At 37.4% G+C, this 18,887-nt stretch overlaps 1 protein-coding gene across 7 annotated transcripts in view; it reads right to left on the reverse strand.

Annotated features, from left to right (window-relative positions):
* Positions 1-3,258: 3,258 nt before the first annotated feature.
* Positions 3,259-18,887, reverse strand: part of LOC127572750 (3'-5' RNA helicase YTHDC2) — a 69,747-nt gene continuing 54,118 nt past the window's right edge. For 6 of the 7 annotated variants that reach the window (XM_052020339.1, XM_052020342.1, XM_052020344.1 and 3 more), the window contains exons 28-31: positions 14,982-15,185; positions 11,638-11,820; positions 7,538-7,642; positions 3,259-5,889 (exon numbers count right to left, since the gene is read on the reverse strand). In XM_052020339.1, the coding sequence (XP_051876299.1) occupies positions 5,884-5,889; positions 7,538-7,642; positions 11,638-11,820; positions 14,982-15,185 (498 nt within the window). In that variant the 3' untranslated portion in view covers positions 3,259-5,883. Of the gene's footprint in view, positions 5,890-7,537; positions 7,643-11,637; positions 11,821-12,322; positions 12,464-14,981; positions 15,186-18,887 lie in introns of those variants that run through there. The other variant, XR_007956675.1, reaches the window with a different exon arrangement.

Here is an 18,887-nt window from a genome sequence, read left to right on the forward strand (position 1 = left end):
CTAAAGAAATCCCAAGGACCCAAGGGTGCTGGAACTGTGGGAGAAAACAGAAGTTCCACAGAAGTGAGTCCTGCTTTTAGTAAAATAAATAATGTGCAGAAAGATTAATCATTTTACAAACAAGTGCTGTGGGAAGAATCATCTGTATATAAAAGACCAAGTACAAGAACTTCTGTTGATCAATGAGGAGTATATTGCACTCAAAGAAACTATATGAAATTTCTAACAAATACTGCAATACTTACATGGAGTCAACCACAGACTTTGAGCTTACGGGGGTGGGGGGGGGCTGCTACTTAAATCTGTGAGTATTGTTTATGTTGGAGCCCATTTTCCTGTTAAGAAACAGGTTTGACTGTTGGTAAAGGGAAGCAGCTGTTAATGCAAGTTGGACTAAAACTGGAGGTTAACAAAGAGGTCAAGTCAGAAGTGTCTGGATGTTTGAAACATTAGTTTTACAGCTTTGATGTCCACATTGGATTCTAATTTTGACTGCAGTTCATGTATATATAACTTATGTCTGTATGCAAATTAAGGGAAATATTGTGAGGGCACTTTTAGACCGTGAAACAACCTTGTGTTATAATCCTATTGATATCGACACCTGCTATGGATGATTGTGCAAAAATAAAAATGAACCCCCACACAGAGCTCATGTCACACTACTGATATATGAGTGTTTTGATCAATGTTTCAATATATTACACAGTGTCATTACAATAATTACAAAAAGCAATTACTTCCATCTTTTGTTTAAAATAATCATTGCTGGCTCCGGTGTGACTTGAATATAACTTATTACCTTCCATTCCAAACCTGGATGTTGTCCAGGCCTTGCTGCAACATGGACAAAACTGGATTAATTTCCTGAGGACTTAGGAATTGAACTGAACACTGAGCAATCATCTGTAAGCATCTGTATTTCTGACCTAATCATAGAGGGTCATTGATGAAGCTCCTGAAGATAGTTGTACCTAAATCATTGCCCAAAGAATTTCTAAAATGATGTCCTAAGACTGAGATGATTAGCTTCCAATGTGTGTAAAGTACAACTCTAACCAGTGGAAGGTTTTTTTTTCAATTCCCATTGACTTCACATTTACCGGGCTTCTTTGATGCCAAGAGAATAGGTCTCGCCTTATCTCTAGAATTCAGCTCTGTTGCTGGAATTTACATCAAAGCTACAGAGCTCTGCAGCCAAGTGGCTCTGCAGAAACCAAAACTGAGTATTAAACAGCAAGGTATTGATGAGCAAGTGCTGCTGTTAACACTGTTGACCAGACCTTCTGTCATCTTCCAACTAAAAGACTAATGAGGCGATAATTAACTGGATTTGATTTTTTTCCCCTGCTTTTGGAAAGCAGGACATCCAAGAACATTTTTCCACAGTATTAGATAAATAGCAACATTGACGATTTACTGCAGCTACAGCTGGTTCTGGAGTGTAGTGGGATATTGTCTGGACTGCAGCCTTTATCATATCCAGTACGTTCAGGCATTTCTAGATATCACATAAACTAAATCAAATTAGCTGAAGACTTTCTTCTGTTATAAGAGGAAAGACAACTTGGCGTTTATGGTTGAAGATGTCATCTTTGGTGGATAAATAGTGGACAAATAACCTCTTGCCACTTATAAGAGTAGGTTCCACAGCCCCATGTGTCTGCTCCACCATTCCGGCTGATGTGATCTTGGCCTCAGCTTTCCTGTCTGGACCTCAATCTTTTTTTCCCTCAAACGTTTAAAAATCTCAGCCACAAATACACTTAATGTTCTGGAGTTGAGACTTCAAAGCACTCTGGGTAGAGAGTTCCTATGACCTATAATTCAGGATACATTCTCTCCTCATCTTAGTCAATTATGAGAACGTTCCTCATTTCTAGATTTCCCCATGAGAGGAAAGATCCCTCGAGCATTTACCCTGCAAGCACCAACAGGATTTTACATACTTCAAAGAGATCACCTCATTCTTCTGAACTCCATAGGCACTGTATGCTTAAACTTTCCTTACACCTCTTCACACCTGGTATCAATACAGATGGTTCGAGGTGTGGATTCCTTTGGTTCCAATTTCTGGACTGCTCTGGTTAACTGTGCATGTGAACCACTGAGGTTGCTTTCCATCTCCATTGATGTTCCTCACTATTGTTCCTACTGCAGATATTCCTCTATAGCCTGAGGAAGAGCAGGGACAATACTGAACTATGACTCTTGGATAGCTGTATTTACAGTTTGTCAGATAGATTTAGGTATTTTGCATTACAAATGTAAATATTGATGTATTTGAGAAAATTATAATATAGTGACAATGCTTCATAGTAAAGGAGTTCATGTGTTACGGACTCAGTGAAAGTCCCTTTAAGATAGAGAGTGTGTGTGTTTGTGTGTGTGGGGCGTGCTTACGTCAATAGAAGATAAAGGACGTAATGACGTTGTTGAAGAGGTCAGAAGAAGAGAGAGAGAGAAGGGAGAGAGACACCAGCCTGCTAGTTTTCTCTATCGATGGATGAGAAACAGTAACTGTGTCTGCCACTGAAATCCATGTATGGAAGTTGGAAGTAATCCGGTGGAGTTCACTTTGTTGCTGACCTTAGAAGGAAACAGGTATTTGTGTGTGTGGACGACCACGATTCGGATGCTTTTCGGGGTGAGGAAGTCACTACCGAGTAAACACTGAAGTGTCGTTTGGGTTCCATCGTGGAACATTTGGATTTCGTATTTACTCTCTCTATGTTTCTCTACGTCTACGTCTTATCTTCAGACAACGGTGGTTGTTGAAGAAGCCCTTGCTCATGTTTCACCTTATGGCTTGCGGAACTGAACTTTAAGAACCATTCCGGAACTGGGAGTTTTGGACTTTGCCACACACACACACGAAGAGTTTAGTTTTGGGGTTAACGTTCAAGGTTTAACATTTTTTGAATTCTAACATACTAACATTTTTACTTTTATTTTACGTATTATCATAAGTAGTGATTAATAAAATAGTTTTTAACACTGAATCATGCTCAATGTGTTTCTTTTGTTGCTGGTTCGTGACACATGCAGGCTTAATATTTTCCATAAAACCAAACAATAAGGTTGATATATGTGCAAATGAATATACTTGGATGATATTTAGTTGTAAATAAACAAATGAACATACAGTTCTGAAGAAACCCTTTCCAAAAGGAATCCTGTATTTTGTAGGTGTTTATACAAAATGTGCTTGTACTACAACTTCCATCCATCAATGAAACCAGACACCACACAGCAACATAGAAACAAATTAGTTTATTTGAATTATATTCCTTCATTTAAAAAAATCCATTGTCAAACTTCAGAAATAAAAACATAACTGCACATTGCAGCAATATGTACAATTTTTTAAATTGGAACAATGTCTCCACTTATTTTCCACATCTCCCATCACAAGATGCCAATCAATTGAAGTTATAATGCATACCTACACAACTAAGTTTTTGAGCACAAGTTGCCTAAAATGTTTCAGTCAGCACATTCGATGACTAATGGGAACTTTAAAGTTTTTTTTTATAAATCATCATTTGATGATTGCAAGAAGTTTTTCTGCGTTTATACAAAAACTACTTTGTGACTGTCACACATACAAGGCTGACAGCTGACTAAATGGAAGAGCAATTTTTCTGGACAATGCAACAACCTTGCATATTCTCATTTAACACAACTGTTACATCAAGGGTGATGCCTGACTAAGTTTAAGTGTGCTTCATGCTGCAATAAACATTTCTATTTCCCATACCACCCAAAACTTAATCATGTAGCTACATCTATGTTCAGTCCATTAGATTAAAACTGCTTGATCTCAGCATCACTCTCATCAGCTATCACAAGAGATGACAGTTTCCTATTTGAATAAGCTAAACTGTTTCTTTCTGCATTTAAGACATTCATCTCCTAAATTTTAATTCTATACAATGTCTCCCTACAATGCTTCTTGGGTTTCTGGCTAAGCTGAAAATCTAACCAGTTGAGGTGTCTGAGAACAGCGAGAATAGATCCATGTTAAGATTTTTATTTCTTCCCCATGTGGATGAATGCATTTCCATACAACAGCAACTAATGAAGAATTTACTTTTACATTTCTTCATGCCAAATTACATTCTACAAGCAGTGGTGAAATATTTCAATAAATCAGTTCATGAACAGACTGCCTTCTGCATTGCTTCAATTAGAGTTCTAGTATGAAGAGTCAAATGTGGCATTTTCATCCCAAATTGTGATTATACAAATGATGTACTACTGAATAGTACACCAAATCAGAAAAGTTCCCTTGACTGTTCCCTTGATTTTCATCCCAAATTGTGATTATACAAATGATGTACTACTGAATAGTACACCAAATCAGAAAAGTTCCCTTGACTGTTCGAGTCAAGGTCGTGTTGACTTTAGTTCTGCGAAAGGGCATTGTTTTGTTTTAAAAGTTGGGCACTTCTAATGATTATAATAGAATGACTCAAGATCATAAAACTAGTATATTATGATGAACATTTTAAAAGATATGACTTGCATCCACTTGTCACAGAAATGCTCACATTAATGTTTTATGAAAAATCATCACATTCATTTCCCATCAAAAAATAGACTGTATTATATGCAACTTAATAAATAGATTACTAGTTTGTATTTAAATTTTGATTTCCTGCCTCAAAGTGTTGAATAGTTCACAGTTTACCAGATGTATTTGTGAACATGGTTTAAAATGAGGCCAACAACTGAAACTAGATTATGTTATGGTCAACGATAAACATCAGACAACATAATAGATTAACACTACAATTTTTACAGTTTCTTTAAGTTTACCAAAGCTTTTGAGGCAATCAATACATGAAGAGCAAGCTACATTCTGCACACAACTTATAATTTCAATGCGTAACGTTGTATTTAATGGTTTTCAATTTGGCCACCATCTTAACTAACAATCTGCTTCTACATCTGAGCAATAATAAAACTTCTCATCCACTTTTTACTGGAGCCTTGGCTCATGGTAAAGCAGTAAAATAAATGTTTTAAATCTTGGCACAATATTTTGAAATTATATTGTTAGTAATATAACTTTCAATATTTTACTACAGGAAGAATCCCTCCCCAAGTGTTACAATCTCTGTGCATCATGTTTTATCAGATAAAGTAATATATTTTAGTAAATATATTCTCTCTGATACCAGTTATATAGGAAAATTCAGTTGCAGTAAAGTTAACCTGCAATGGAAAGATGGAGATCGTATTGCAATACGGCAAGATGCAACATTACAGACAATTTAAACTTGACAAAAGCTTTAATTTGAATAGTATAGTTGAGGTATGATTTGACAGGTATATTTTTTCAAATATATTGAACTGCCACTTAAACATGAAGCCAGAAACTTGACTAAAGTAAGACCAATTCTCAGCCTTCAGGTCTTACCAAGTTACATTCAAAAGTAAGTGTTAAGACCAATTTGAGCCAGCTACACTTAGGTACAGGAAAGGATCTACATATATTTGCTAAAGCAGTCTTAGAAAAAAGTATATAGTCTCTTTCACATACTCTTAAATATAATGCTATGGAAATTATTTCCTCACAGTTTAGAAAGCCACAGAACACAGTGGAACAAGATGCAAGTGCTTTTCTTATTTTTTAATAGATCAGACAAACATTAAACACAACATTTTCTTCCCATCTCCTTCTCCTACCTCACCAATCCTTTTTCAGTTTTTAAAGCATAACTTTTGTTCTACTGAACGTCACTATATTTTCCAAGTTCTATTGGGAGTAATCAGATTTTGTGCTCCTGTGCATCTTCAGTGGTGAAAAGTAAAATTTGTCAGAAAATACAGTTTCCAGAGTTGCTGCAAAATGAACTGCAGAGAATGGGAGAATATCTAGGACTGAAAGAAGGGGAAAGTACATTAGTAATTTCTATTCACATTGCCAAAGATAATCCAGTTGCATTCTTACACAACTCTCAATGCATGGCTAAGAGCATTCAAGAACCAAATCACAAAATCAGAAAGAATATAAATGTGAGAGATAACCTTTTCAAAGTTATAATCCCTTTACTACATTGAAGAGATTTGAACAGAGTGACCAAACAAAATGTACAATATAGTTCATCGTAAAAATCCAAACCCATTTCTATAATCCTTTTATTAAAAAAGGCAAACTATTTTACATCAAATATAAAGAGCAACTTTATCTAAAACTGTGAACCTTATAGATTTAAACAAAATGTAATGAAACCTTAAATTTGTGCAAATGTCAATTGAAGATAATCAAAATAATAGAAGAGGCAGGACTGAAGATTGCAATATGATCTACTTTGAATACCACTTACAATAATAGGTGGCATATTTAGACCATTTAAAGACAATCTAGCACTAAAGAAATAAATAAACTGGTTTATTGTCAAAAAATGTCCGAAGACCAATGTTCCCCATGATAATCCTTGTTTAACAATGTTAAGTAAAATGTAATTAATGACAAATGAAATTAGTAGAATCAATAGTTAGGCCTAACATCAAGAGTAAGGTGGAGATTATAAATGAAAGGGAAAACTACAGAGGTTCAATAGAGGTTTTGTTCTGGATATCTAGCCAATTACAATAATTCTAAAAATAGAAAGAATGCTTCTAACAGCAAAGTAACAAATGCCTGTAAATGATATGAATAAGCTGTAATGATAAGGAATTGATGCCATTCAGTGAGGTCTAGCGAACTAGCCAGCTGAGCCAAGAGTCAGTCGGTGCTAGACTTCCTACACATGATCACTGCTTACTGACCCTTGGTATAAAGTGCATGTGTGGACAAAGGCAAGCTTAGGGTTAGATTCAGCTGAGGTGCATTCTACATTAGCTGAATCTCAGTCTCTGGGCCATCAAATAAAGAATGATCACTCAAAGAAGACAGTGAAGGACTTTCAGAATCCACTGACGAAAACCCTCGGAAACAATACCTTTTGGAATACTGAAGGAAAGGTATTTGATTTACAAAGGAATTGTAGTGTGCTGTATTTTACCAGTGTCCATTAGCTAACTAAATTATGTGATGACTTAGTTTTGCTTTATATGGACAAAAATTAATTGCACTGCCATTTCTTTACAGTGTACTAATACATGGTAATATAGTAATGACATGTGGTGCAATATTCCACAGCATTTCAAGCTGCTAGTACAATTATTTTTCTGCTAAATCTTTTCAAAGTAAAGCTGAAGAGAAAGTGCATATAAAGTGAATATAATAGATTATAATTCCACTAACAATGTTTCTGTTACTTCACAGCAAATTCTGATGTGTGTTTTTTTCTTCGACACACAGGCTCGGAAATAAAAGAATTAGATCACATAATATTCCATTTACTACAGAAATATATTTGCACAGAAATGTAAATGGGTTGGGGGCATTTACTGTTAAAATATGTAATAATCTTTGTTAGCGTGAACTATGACGGTGATGATTGTAATATCAGCCATTGTCATAAAATTCATCATCTATTCCAATAAAGTGAGAAATTAACTTTTGACTAATTAACAGAATTACCTCCCCAAAGATGCCAAGTCTGCTTTCTGCCTGTGGTAGCTTCCCTCCCACTGGAATGCGTTCCCAAAGCTGCAGCAACTGTTCTCCAACCTGTGGTTCTAGCTCCTAAATAGGACAAAAAGCAAAACAAAGTCTAGCATTATGATGTCTTTAATCTAATCCACCCATACTAAATAAACTGATGGATCGAAAAATATTTTGTAAGAGGCACAAATATCACTTGAGTGTGACCCAATGACTCCTTATCTGCCTCACCCACTTTCAACTGGAGACCTCCCCAGTTACCTCCATTCCAACCTGCTACCTATTCAACCTTCAGTCATAAATCAACACTGTACAAGTGTGGTGAGGCACAACAAGTTGATCATTAGAATGAGCTAAGCGTTTAAACTCTGAAACTCAAACTCAAGCAGGAAAGAAAAAGCCATTTTTAGAAAATGTTTTAAATATTTTCCAGAACACTAAAGGCTGCAATATATACACAATTAAGGTAGAAGCTGAAATATCAGCAAAAAGGCAGAAGCTGAAAAAATATTAGGAAATTATTTAAAAATAAAACAATATATATTTTGCTGAGGGAAATGCAATGCATATATAAAAAATTGTTTTTACAAATTGCCTAAGATTTTGCCCAGCAATAACTATGACATAGTACATCATCAAAAATTCACTTATACATCGTGCAAGTACATGAAATATTTTCAGAGGATGTAATAGCCATTCTAATTGATAAATATCTTAAGTTGTGCATTCAAATATTATCTATGAATTATGAAGGAGAAGTTTGCTAAAATGGTATTGGCAGTTTGATTTCTGAATCTATTTTTCACTATAACATATAGCACACTACTCTTTGCCCATAGGAATACATATATGAAAATATGCATTATGCATTTGAGCCAGTCTCTTTGAATTACAAAATTTAGCTGAACAAAACATTTCCATGGAATGCATATCTTTTGAAAATCAAGGAATGGATGTACAAGGTTATTGACAAGTTTAATTAGCTTTAACAATTGCAATTAAAAGATCATATCAATTTGAACAAACCCATCAATGAACCAATTCCAAACACAAATTTTCAAGAGTAGAAGAGTAAGTGAAATAGGGAGCTATGTGGGAGGGAAGGGTTAATTAGATTTTAGAGTAGGATAAAATGTCGGCCCAACATTGTGGGCTGAAGGACCTGTACTGTGCTGTAGTGTTCTATGTTCTATGTTAAATTGACAGTAAAATCAGTCAAGCTGGAAAGGGGGTCAAAATATATTAAAATGTTAAAATGACAAAAGTAACAGCACAGCAGTCACAACCACATAAATTAATCAATGAAACAAATAAAAGTAAACAGATAAGATCCAAAAGGATCAAAGTGACCAAAGTTGGAAACTAAATAGTCCAGGGAATCCAACATTCCCAGGAAAAAAACAGGCAAAAGAAGAAAGGGATGGTGTAATATTATTAATAAGGGAGAATACCAATGCAGTGGAAAGAAATGATCATGGCTTGACAGATCATGATGTAAAATTAGAATCAATATATGAAGAGCAAAAAAATAGCTAAGGGCAGAAAACAGTGGTAAGTGTTAGTTATAGGCCACCAAAAAGTAGTGGTAATATTAGGTGTGCCATGAATCAGGAAATTAGATGTACTAATATCAGGGATAATACTATACACATGTTAGAGTTTAATTACATTTAGACTGAACAAACAAAACTTGTTGTGATAAGGTGGAAGATGAATTCATGAAATATATGCAAAACTATTTTCTAGATCAATAGATGAGGAATCAACCAGGGAAAAGGCTATTTTGGATCTTACTTGTGCAATGAAAATGGGTTGGTTAATTAATATTCTTATTTTCAAAGGACCTTGAGGGAAGAGTAACCATAGTATAACTGAATTTGACATCGAGTTTGAAAGTGATATAGTTCAATGTAAAATAGGGTCTTAAATCTAGATAAAAGAAACTAAGAAAGCATGAAAGGAGAGATGGCTGTAGTTGATGGGAAGAATACATTGAAAAGGTATGACAATGGGCAGGTAGTGGTGATATGATATTGTACAGATTTTAATAATTTAAAATATGAGCAATTTGCAAAAATAAAATCCTTTAAGGCACGCACAAACACTTAAAAGGGAAAGTGATTCATCTGAGGCTGACAAGAGAAATTAGTGTTAAATCCAAGGAGCTTATAAAGTGCCAGAAATAGCAGTAGGCCTGAGGATTGGAAGCATTTTAGAATTCAGCAAAAGAGGACCAAGAAATTGAAAAAGTCAAGAGAGAATATGAGAGCAGACTGGTGAGAAAAATAAAAACAGACTGTAAAACCTTTTATAGGTACATAAAATGGAAATAATTAACGACAGCAAGTGTGGGCCTATGACAGACCAAGACAGGAAAAATTATAACAGTGAATAAGGAAACAGCAGAAGAGTTAAACAATGCATCTGTCTTCACAGTAGAAATGAAAAATCTGTCAGATACAAGAGAATCAAATTGAAAATGAGAAACTGAAGGAATAAAATATTAGTGAAAACGTATACCAGGAATTAATGACCTTGACGGTTAATAAATCACAAGGAGCAGATGATTTCTGTCACAGAGGCTTGAAAGAGGCAGTTTTAGAGATAGTGGATGCTCTGTTTATCATTAGAATATAGAACACAGAACAACACAGCACAGCACAGGAACAGGCTCTTTGGCCCACCATGTCTGTGCCAACCATGATACCAACCTAAGCTAATCCCATCGGCTTGCACGTGGTCTGTTCCCCTCTATTCCCTGCCTGTTCATGTGTCTACCTAAATGCCTCTTAAATTTTGCTGTCATATCTGCTTCTATCACCTCCCTTTGCGTGGCATTTATGTAAAAAAAAACTTGCCTCATAAATCTCCTTTGAACTTTTCTCCTCACCTTAAACCCATGTTCTCTAGTATTTGACATTTCACCCTGGGAAACAGAGCTTATCTACTCTATCTACACCTTTTGTAATGTTATAAACTTCTATCACGTCTCCCCTCAGCCTCCATCGCTCCAGAGAAAACAATCCAAGTTTGTCCAATCTCTCCTTATAGCTAATAATCTCATCCTGGTGAACCTCTTCTGCACCCTCTCCAAAGACTCCACATTCTTCCTAAAGTATAGCAACCAGAACTGCACAAAATACTCCAAGTGTGGTCTAACCAAAGTTTTATATTGTTGGCACACGACTTCCCAACTTTTCTACTCAATGCCCAAACTGATGAAGCCAAGTGTGCTGTACACCCTCTTTTCCACCCTATCCACTGGTGTTGCCACTTTCAGGGAGCTTGCACCCTAAGATCCCTCTGTTCATCAATGCTCATAAGGGTCCTGCCATTTTCAGTGTACTTTCCTCTTGCATTTCAGGGAATCATACAGTATGGAAACAGGCCATTCAGCCCAACTCTTCCACACTGAGCAGTGGGCCCCCTTCCATATTAATCCCATTGTTTACAATGAATGCCAATCTGTGCTCATTTATGCACCATATGACAGAAATACAGCAGCATAGGTCAGAAGAAATGTTTCAAGGATAACCTGAACAATGTGGCTGGTATGAAGAAACCTCAGAGATCTAGCTAGTGATTGTGCATCTGGAAAACTAACCTGCAAGATTGCACCAGACAAGGTAAAACCAGATGTATTAACTGAGTAAGTATATCATTGCAGAGCAGCTGATAAGATCAGGAACAATTAACAAAGGGTATTGGTTACATGGCCATTAACACACGTCACAGAGGAGTATGATAGCTTTCCCCATAACACCAAGGTGCTTTGCACATGCTTGTATGTTGTGAACATTACTAATGGTGGAAATGTAGCCAACTTCACTCTGCATCAGTTTACAGCATTGAAGTGCTCTAATAATGGAATACAAGAACAATAATTCTTAAAGCACTTAAATACAGACCAATTACTGTTCAAATTAAACTACTGGCACCTGACAGATGTTACTAAAGAGAATAAAATGCCAAGTAAAAAAATATATTTTAGAGAACAAATAGATAAATTTAATTTTGTATAAATGCTCTTCTATAATAAAGCATGTACCAAACATATACTTAAGATTAAGTCATACCTGTCCATCTCTGCTGATTTGGACTTTCTTATTATCATTCCATGGGTTGAGGAGATGGTGGGCATATTGGAAAGGAAGGCTTTCCTTTCTTATCCATTCAACTCGGAAGACTCCTCCTAACCCAGCCGAACCCCACTCCTGGCTTCTTTCCCTCCCTATCTCCGAGATCATTCTGGCAAATCCCTAAAGAAAGCAGAACAATCTTTAATTATTTACCAATATTTTTAAACATCTAATTTGCTCCCTTTAGATGATCTGTTCCATTCTTTAATTGGTAATTAAGTGGTACCTTAAAAAGTTTCAGTTCATTATTTTTCACTCAGTTCTTGTGGAGTAAGCTTTAAAGCTACAGTAATCAAATATGTAATGGAACTACTTTTGATGGTTTCACCTCAGTTCATAATCCATCAACATTATAGATTTCACTAAATTCTCAGAATGAAGTTTCAGACCTTGTGCAGTCTTCAAGCAACTCAATTTGCTACCAAATAAACTAAGCTTTTCAGGCTGGGAAAAGACAAAATAGCAACAGGAGACCACATGGACCTTAAGCCTTTTCCAGTTTTTAATAAAATCCAGGCTCATTTGTGATTGAACTCCCATAAATTTCTTTGTCTCATACCTTTTAATATCTTAGTTGACAAAGCTCTACCAATCAGAAATCTAAAATTTATAATAGACTTACCAGCAATTGGTGTTTGTGAAAGAGAGTGCTAAACTTCAATTGCACCTTTGCTGTAAAAATATTTCCCATGTAATCACGTACTTTTGTTTTAGATTTTCCAACCAGCAGAAACAGCTTTTCTCAAACAGTCTTCTCAGTTTTCTTTTAACAGATAGTGAAGTATGATCAGATCACTCCTCATCCATTTATAGTAACTCTAATTTATGTTTCTATACTCTTGTAATGTAATTCTTGGAGTTCTGAGGTCATTCTGTTAAATCTATGATACACTCCGCACCACCCACCCCAACCCCAATAAGGTCATTATCTCCTCAAAATACTCCAAGTACAGTGTTGATGAGCAGAGGGATCTTGGGGTCCAAGTGCATAGCTCCCTGAAAGTGGCTACACAGGTTGACAAGGTGGTAAAGAAGGCATATGGCATGTTTGCCTTCATTAGTCAAGGCATTGAATTCAAGAGTCAGGAAGCTATGCTGCTGCTTTATAAAACTTCAGTTAGGCGACATCTGGAGTATTGCATTCAGTTCTGGTCGCCCCATTATAGGAAGGATGTCGAGGCTTTGGAGAGGGTACAGAAATGATTTACGAAGATGCTGCCTGGATTAGAGGGTGTGTGCTATGAGGATAGGTTGGTCAAACTTGGGTTGTTCTCTCTGGAGTGGTGGAGGCTGAGGGGAGATCTGGGCAGGCATGGTAGTGTAGCGGTTAGCGTAACGCTATTACAGTGCCAGCGACCTGGGTTCAATTCCCGCTGTGGTCTGTAACGAGTTTGTACATTTTCCCCGTGTCTGCATGGGTTTACTCCGGGTGCTCAGGTTTCCTCCCACATTCCAAAGACGTACGGGTTAGTAAGTTGTGGGCATGCTATGTTGGCGCTGGAAACGTGGCGAGACTTGCGGGCTGCCCCCAGAACACTCTGGACAAAAGATGCATTTCACTGTGTGTTTCAATGTACATGTGACTAATAAAGAAATCTTAATCTTAATGATAGAGGTTTATAAGATTATGAGAGGCATAGATAGAGTAGACAGCCAGTATCTTTTCCACAGGATTGAAATGTCTAATACCAGAGGGCATGCATTTAAGGTGATAGGGGGCAAGTTCAAAGGAGATGTGAGGGGCAATTTTTTTTTTTAAACATAGAGAGTGGTGGGTGCTCAGAATATGCTGCCTGGGGTGGTGGTGGAGGCAAATATGATAGGGGCGTTCCAGAAGCTCAGATAGGCACACGAATGTGAGGGAAATGGTAGGATATAGATATTGTGTAGGCAGAAGGGATTAGTTTAGTTGGGCATTTTATTACTAATGTAATTGGTTCGACACAACATTGTGGGCTGAAGAGCCTGTTCCTGTGCTGTACTGTTCTATGTTCCATGTATGATCCAATTAGAATTTTCAACACTGCAACCATATTAGGAAAATGGAAACACAAGAGACTGCAGATGCTGGAATCTGGAGCAACAAACAATCTGCTGGAGGAACTCAGTGGGTCAGGCAGCATCTGTGGAGCGGAAGGAACTGTCGATGTTTTGGGTTGAAACCCTGCTTCAGGAGTCCAAGGATTTCCTGCATGTTATGAAAATTTTTAATGTGAACAATACCACATATCCGTAACCCTGTAAAGGCTTATTTGTTAGGATTATCTAGCCTCCAGCTTTCTCACTCGGCAATTTAATTTTATTTAAGGTACAACAATTATGCTCTCTAACCTTTTCTCAATTATTTCTGTGAAGTTCCAGGTACTTTCCTACATTCTTTTCATACTTACACTTACAATGTTTAGGCTTAGAATGGAGCATCTCATAGCCAACAACTTTTTCTTTACTGAATCTACTTTCTAAATCTCTTTCATCTTGATTTTTCTAAGCCACAAGAAGATATGGACAAACAGGCGGCTCCCTACTGGTTTGCTGAATCGTTATGGATAAATTAATAATTTAAAACACTGAGTTGGTCAGGAAGAAGAAACAAAATGGCTTATTGAAACATGCAAGAGAAATTTTCATTTAAAGGAACATGTTCAGTTTGAAAGAAATGACACTGGAATACTACATGGTGTAGAAAGGAAAAACAACAGATTTGAGGACAATGTGAAGAAATAATGGCAACACAGGAAGCTATACAAAACATCCTCCAGAACAACTATTTTGAGAGGGATTCTTGAAAATTTGTAAACATTTTCTGGATGGAATTTGAAATATACACATTTTTAACCAACCAGAAGTAGCCGAAACCAATCCACCTGTCAAATTTGCAGAATATATAATTATATTTAAGGATACCAAGGTTACAGCTATAGATATCCTTAAGTGCATATGCATAATTTCAAAGCAACCAGGTGCTTGATTTTAGGAAGTTAGTAGAAATGAAGTGTTAGCCTTATGTGGCCAATTATTGCACAATGTGGTCTGGTTACAAACTATGAATGAAGAGAGTGACATTTTAAGTGATAAGGCAAATTATTTAATGGATTGAAAATTTAACTCAAGCAATCATGAATGTAACAGATAATTTAACAAATAAATAAATTGTTAACTAAGTGTCCAAAGAGAAGTCACTTGAAGAAAGGCTTTTTTTTAAAATAAATTTTGCAAGCAATTCATAACATTTTCACCAGCAACTTAATGGAACTGAATACTCTATTTCTCAAAACTTTTACCTGGAAGTGTCCTGATCCTTGTACAGAAAATACCAGATACACAATACTGCTTTCCCAAAATGCACGGTTTAATTTTCGTTCATTGCTGGGTGTAGTGGACCAAATTCCCTTTTGTTGAGAAATTTCAAGATTACGAAGGTTGCTGCTTTTCAGAATGAAGAAACGAACTGGCACGTTTGGCCTTGGTGATGGAGACTTCGACCCCTAAGAACAAAATGATAATATTGTGTTAATTTTTAATTCTTTTCCAGCTGAGAAAAGTTGCTGGTCAAGGAAGACTACTCTCTTCTGGGCAGCAGGGGAAGATCTGAATCACACTTTAGAATTTTCCCTCAATATTGCCAAACCACTCCAGCTGGTATTAAGAGAAAACTCCTATATATATGGAAACTATACTCCCAAACCTCAAGAATTTCCAATTTTCTAGTTAGCAGTTAGTTTTAACTATTTAGACTCAGTCTATTAGCAGATAGATTTGCAATGCAAATAGAAATTTACAATGAAACTGTGGAGATTATACTTTGAGCAGATTAACTATACAAAAGATGGTTCTTCAAGAAAAAGAATGGCCACAAATTACAAAACAAAAATGCTATGTCATTTTGGAATATAAAAATAATTTAATGTAAGAGCGCATGTTGTAATTCCTGTCGATATCTCTCAATTAACAAAGATTCATGAGCTTTCATCTGCCTAAGCAAGATTATAAAATAGGATCTTTATTACTCTTTGATGATTAGACAGCATACGTAAAGCATTCCATGAAGGATTCTGTTTGCTTACATCATTTGTGAAATTGACTGAAAACTGTCTTGGGAATCAGAGATGTAAATATTGATTCTAGGCATCAATTTCAATCTCTTAAAGTTAAGAATTGGACTTAACAGCAAATTACATTTTTTTTTAGGAATCTGGGTGTCTGATTTTGAATCCTATTTTTGTTTGGATCAAGACTGTAATGAGGTTTGAAATGGAGTGGTCCTGGTGAAAACCAAACCAGGGACTGGAAAGCAGACTATTGGTAAATAAGCACTGTTGACAACACCTTCCATCACTGCTGGTGATTGAGAGTAGGTTTATTAGCTAATAATTATGCAGATCAGATATGTCTTGCTTATTGTGAACAGAACGTAACTGGGCAATTTTCCACATTGTCAAGTTGATGCCAGCATTGCAACTGCTCTGGAGCAATGTGGCTAGAGGGATGGCTAAATCTTCAGAACTGCATCTGGGATGTTGTCTGCTCCCATAGCCTTTGCTGTATTCAATGCTCTCAGCCTGTGGCATGAATAAAATTTGGCCACAGGCTAGATTCTGTAATGGTGTAGGATCCAAAGTAGAAACTGTTGAATACAGTTGCAAATGTTTCAGCTTTGTATGTTTTGCACTTGTCTGCTGGGCCCCAGCATCATTGAGAATCAGGAAGCTCTTGGGCATTCCTTTTTCTCTGAGGCATATATTTGTCCACTTTTTACAACCAGATGTTGATCCAATCTGCTGATCATGGAATCACTTAGTTCTGCCTACAGCTTAGAGCTTAGAACACATGTAGTTCTGTGCTGCAGCTTCACCAGGTTAGCACCTTACTTTTAGATATGACTAGAGCCTCTCCCAACATACCCTCTTCATATAGTAGTTTGCAGGATGTACAGGATAAGCTTCTATGCCATGTCCAAATGCCAACATCTCAAAAGGCTGGCAGACACCGACAACCTATTGGATCTGTTCCCAAACAGAACTGGGGGTAGCCACCATTTACCACTGCTGGTAAAACCACCACAGCCTTCAATTTCCTTGCCTTGGGATGATTCAAGAAACATTAACAATATTATTCTAGAGAAATCTGCAAGAACTCACTGTTGGGCATCCACAGCTACATGAAGAAAGTAACAGACAGCAAACAAACCACGTCAACACTGCCTGTAATGATGCCCTGCAGCCAAATAAGCATCTCTGGCTGGTCAAAGTCAACTGCTCATATTTGGTAATTAAAGCACACTAATCACCCAGAGTCCTTGTCAATCATGAGAGTTTCCACTCCATGAATCTGCAATTGGTACATAACCACAGAAAGAGGTTCTGCAGAAAAGTTTGGGATTCTCACACATTCATCAGGATACTTTCAAGCTGCAGCAGTTTACTCTCCCAGATCTATCTGGACCGGTTGTTCAGAAATAAGAAATATCCACTTAAAATATGGCTGGAAACAACCCGAGGGGCCCAACCAATGAGATCCAGGAGGAGTACAACCAGTCGTGTTGCTGGGGAAACAATCAGCATGCTGAAGATGTGCCTCAGGTGTTTGGGCAAATCTAGGTGTGCCCTTCAATACATATCAACCACTATTTCCATCATGGACACAGCATCGTGCAGCAATGACATTTATACCTGCAAAAGTTACTTGGTGTATTACACAGAGCCTCTTTACATGATTCAGAGGAAGTGGAGGACGAATGTGATACAGATAATACACTCCCAGTGGCACACCTTGCTGGCCAGGATTGCCAGGTTGCCCTTATTATTGACAGTTTCACTTAGAATCCATCAGTGCAAAAGCACAAAGTTGATTTTCCTTTCCTCTCCTCCAATTTCTCCAACACAAAGCAACTTGCATGCCTTTAGCAGCAGCCTCTCTCTATCCACCCATGAAATGCATCAATTCTCATTGTCCCTCTCACCATACTTGCTGGATTGAAGTTACACAGAATATAATAATTTAATATAACATTGTCTGAAGCATCCACATGCACACCCTTACAATAACTTTACACTCTTCCTTATCCTAGCATTCTATGTGATGTAATCTCTGTGGCTTCAGCAATTTGGAGTTAGAACCAGACTGCTCAGGTCCCTGTTGCTGACCAACATCTCCGGGTTTTGGAATCTGTAAAACCTTCATCACAAACAGCGCCGGATGCATATGCACAGGCTAAACTCAGACATTAAGACTCAAAATGGCAATGGGTCCTGACTAATTTTGGGGTGGTTGAGGGGAATAGAAAGCAGGAAGATGGCACTGGGGCATAACAAGCAAGAAATGAGTGTGCTTTGATCAAAGCACCAACTTCCAGGTCCTTATCACCATCACCTCTGTTGTCACTTTCTAACAATGAACAGGTGAATGCTACATTACAGGTTCAACACAAAATGAACAGTTGAGTCTAGGGTATCTTACGTATATCCTATCCAAGGAGTAGGCCTGCAGCCCCTAGCTTGATGTTCTGTCCAGGTGACAGTCTGAGACATGATATCACTTGTGCCTGAGATGGACTCCTCCAATCTCTCCGCAAGCATTGTAGTGCAAGTCGAATGGCCACCCGTTCCTCACATGTTCTCTGCTGCTGCTCAAGAAGAACCTAGTTCATCAAGGTTGATCCAGATCCCTCAAGGTTACCACGCAGGTTGATAGAGTCGTTAAGAAGGCATATGGTGTGTTGGCCTTCATTAGTCAGGGTATTGAGTTCAAGAGCCACCAGATAATGTTGCAGCTCTATAAAACTCTGGTTGGACAACACTTGGAGTATTGTGTTCAGTTCTGGTCATTATCGGAAGGATGTGTGGAAGCTTTAGAAAGGGTGCAGAGGATATTTACCAGGATGCTGCCTGTTTTGGAGAGCATGTCTTATGAGGATAGTTTAAGTGAGCTAGGGCTTTTCTCTTTGGAATGAAGGAGGATGAGAGGTGACTTGATAGAGGTGTACAAGATGATAAGAGGCATAGATCGAGTGGACAGTCAGAGACTTTTTCACCAGCACAAAATGGCTCACATGAGGGGGCATAATTTTAAGGTGACAGGAGGAAGATATAGGGGGGATGTCAGAGGCAAGTTTTTTTTCCCACACAGAGAGTGGTGGGTGCGTGGAATGCACTGCTGGCAGAAGTGGGTGGAGGCAGATCTATCAAAGT

This window comes from Pristis pectinata, chromosome 7 (genome assembly GCF_009764475.1).
Source record: "Pristis pectinata isolate sPriPec2 chromosome 7, sPriPec2.1.pri, whole genome shotgun sequence".
Classification (NCBI taxonomy): domain Eukaryota; kingdom Metazoa; phylum Chordata; class Chondrichthyes; order Rhinopristiformes; family Pristidae; genus Pristis; species Pristis pectinata.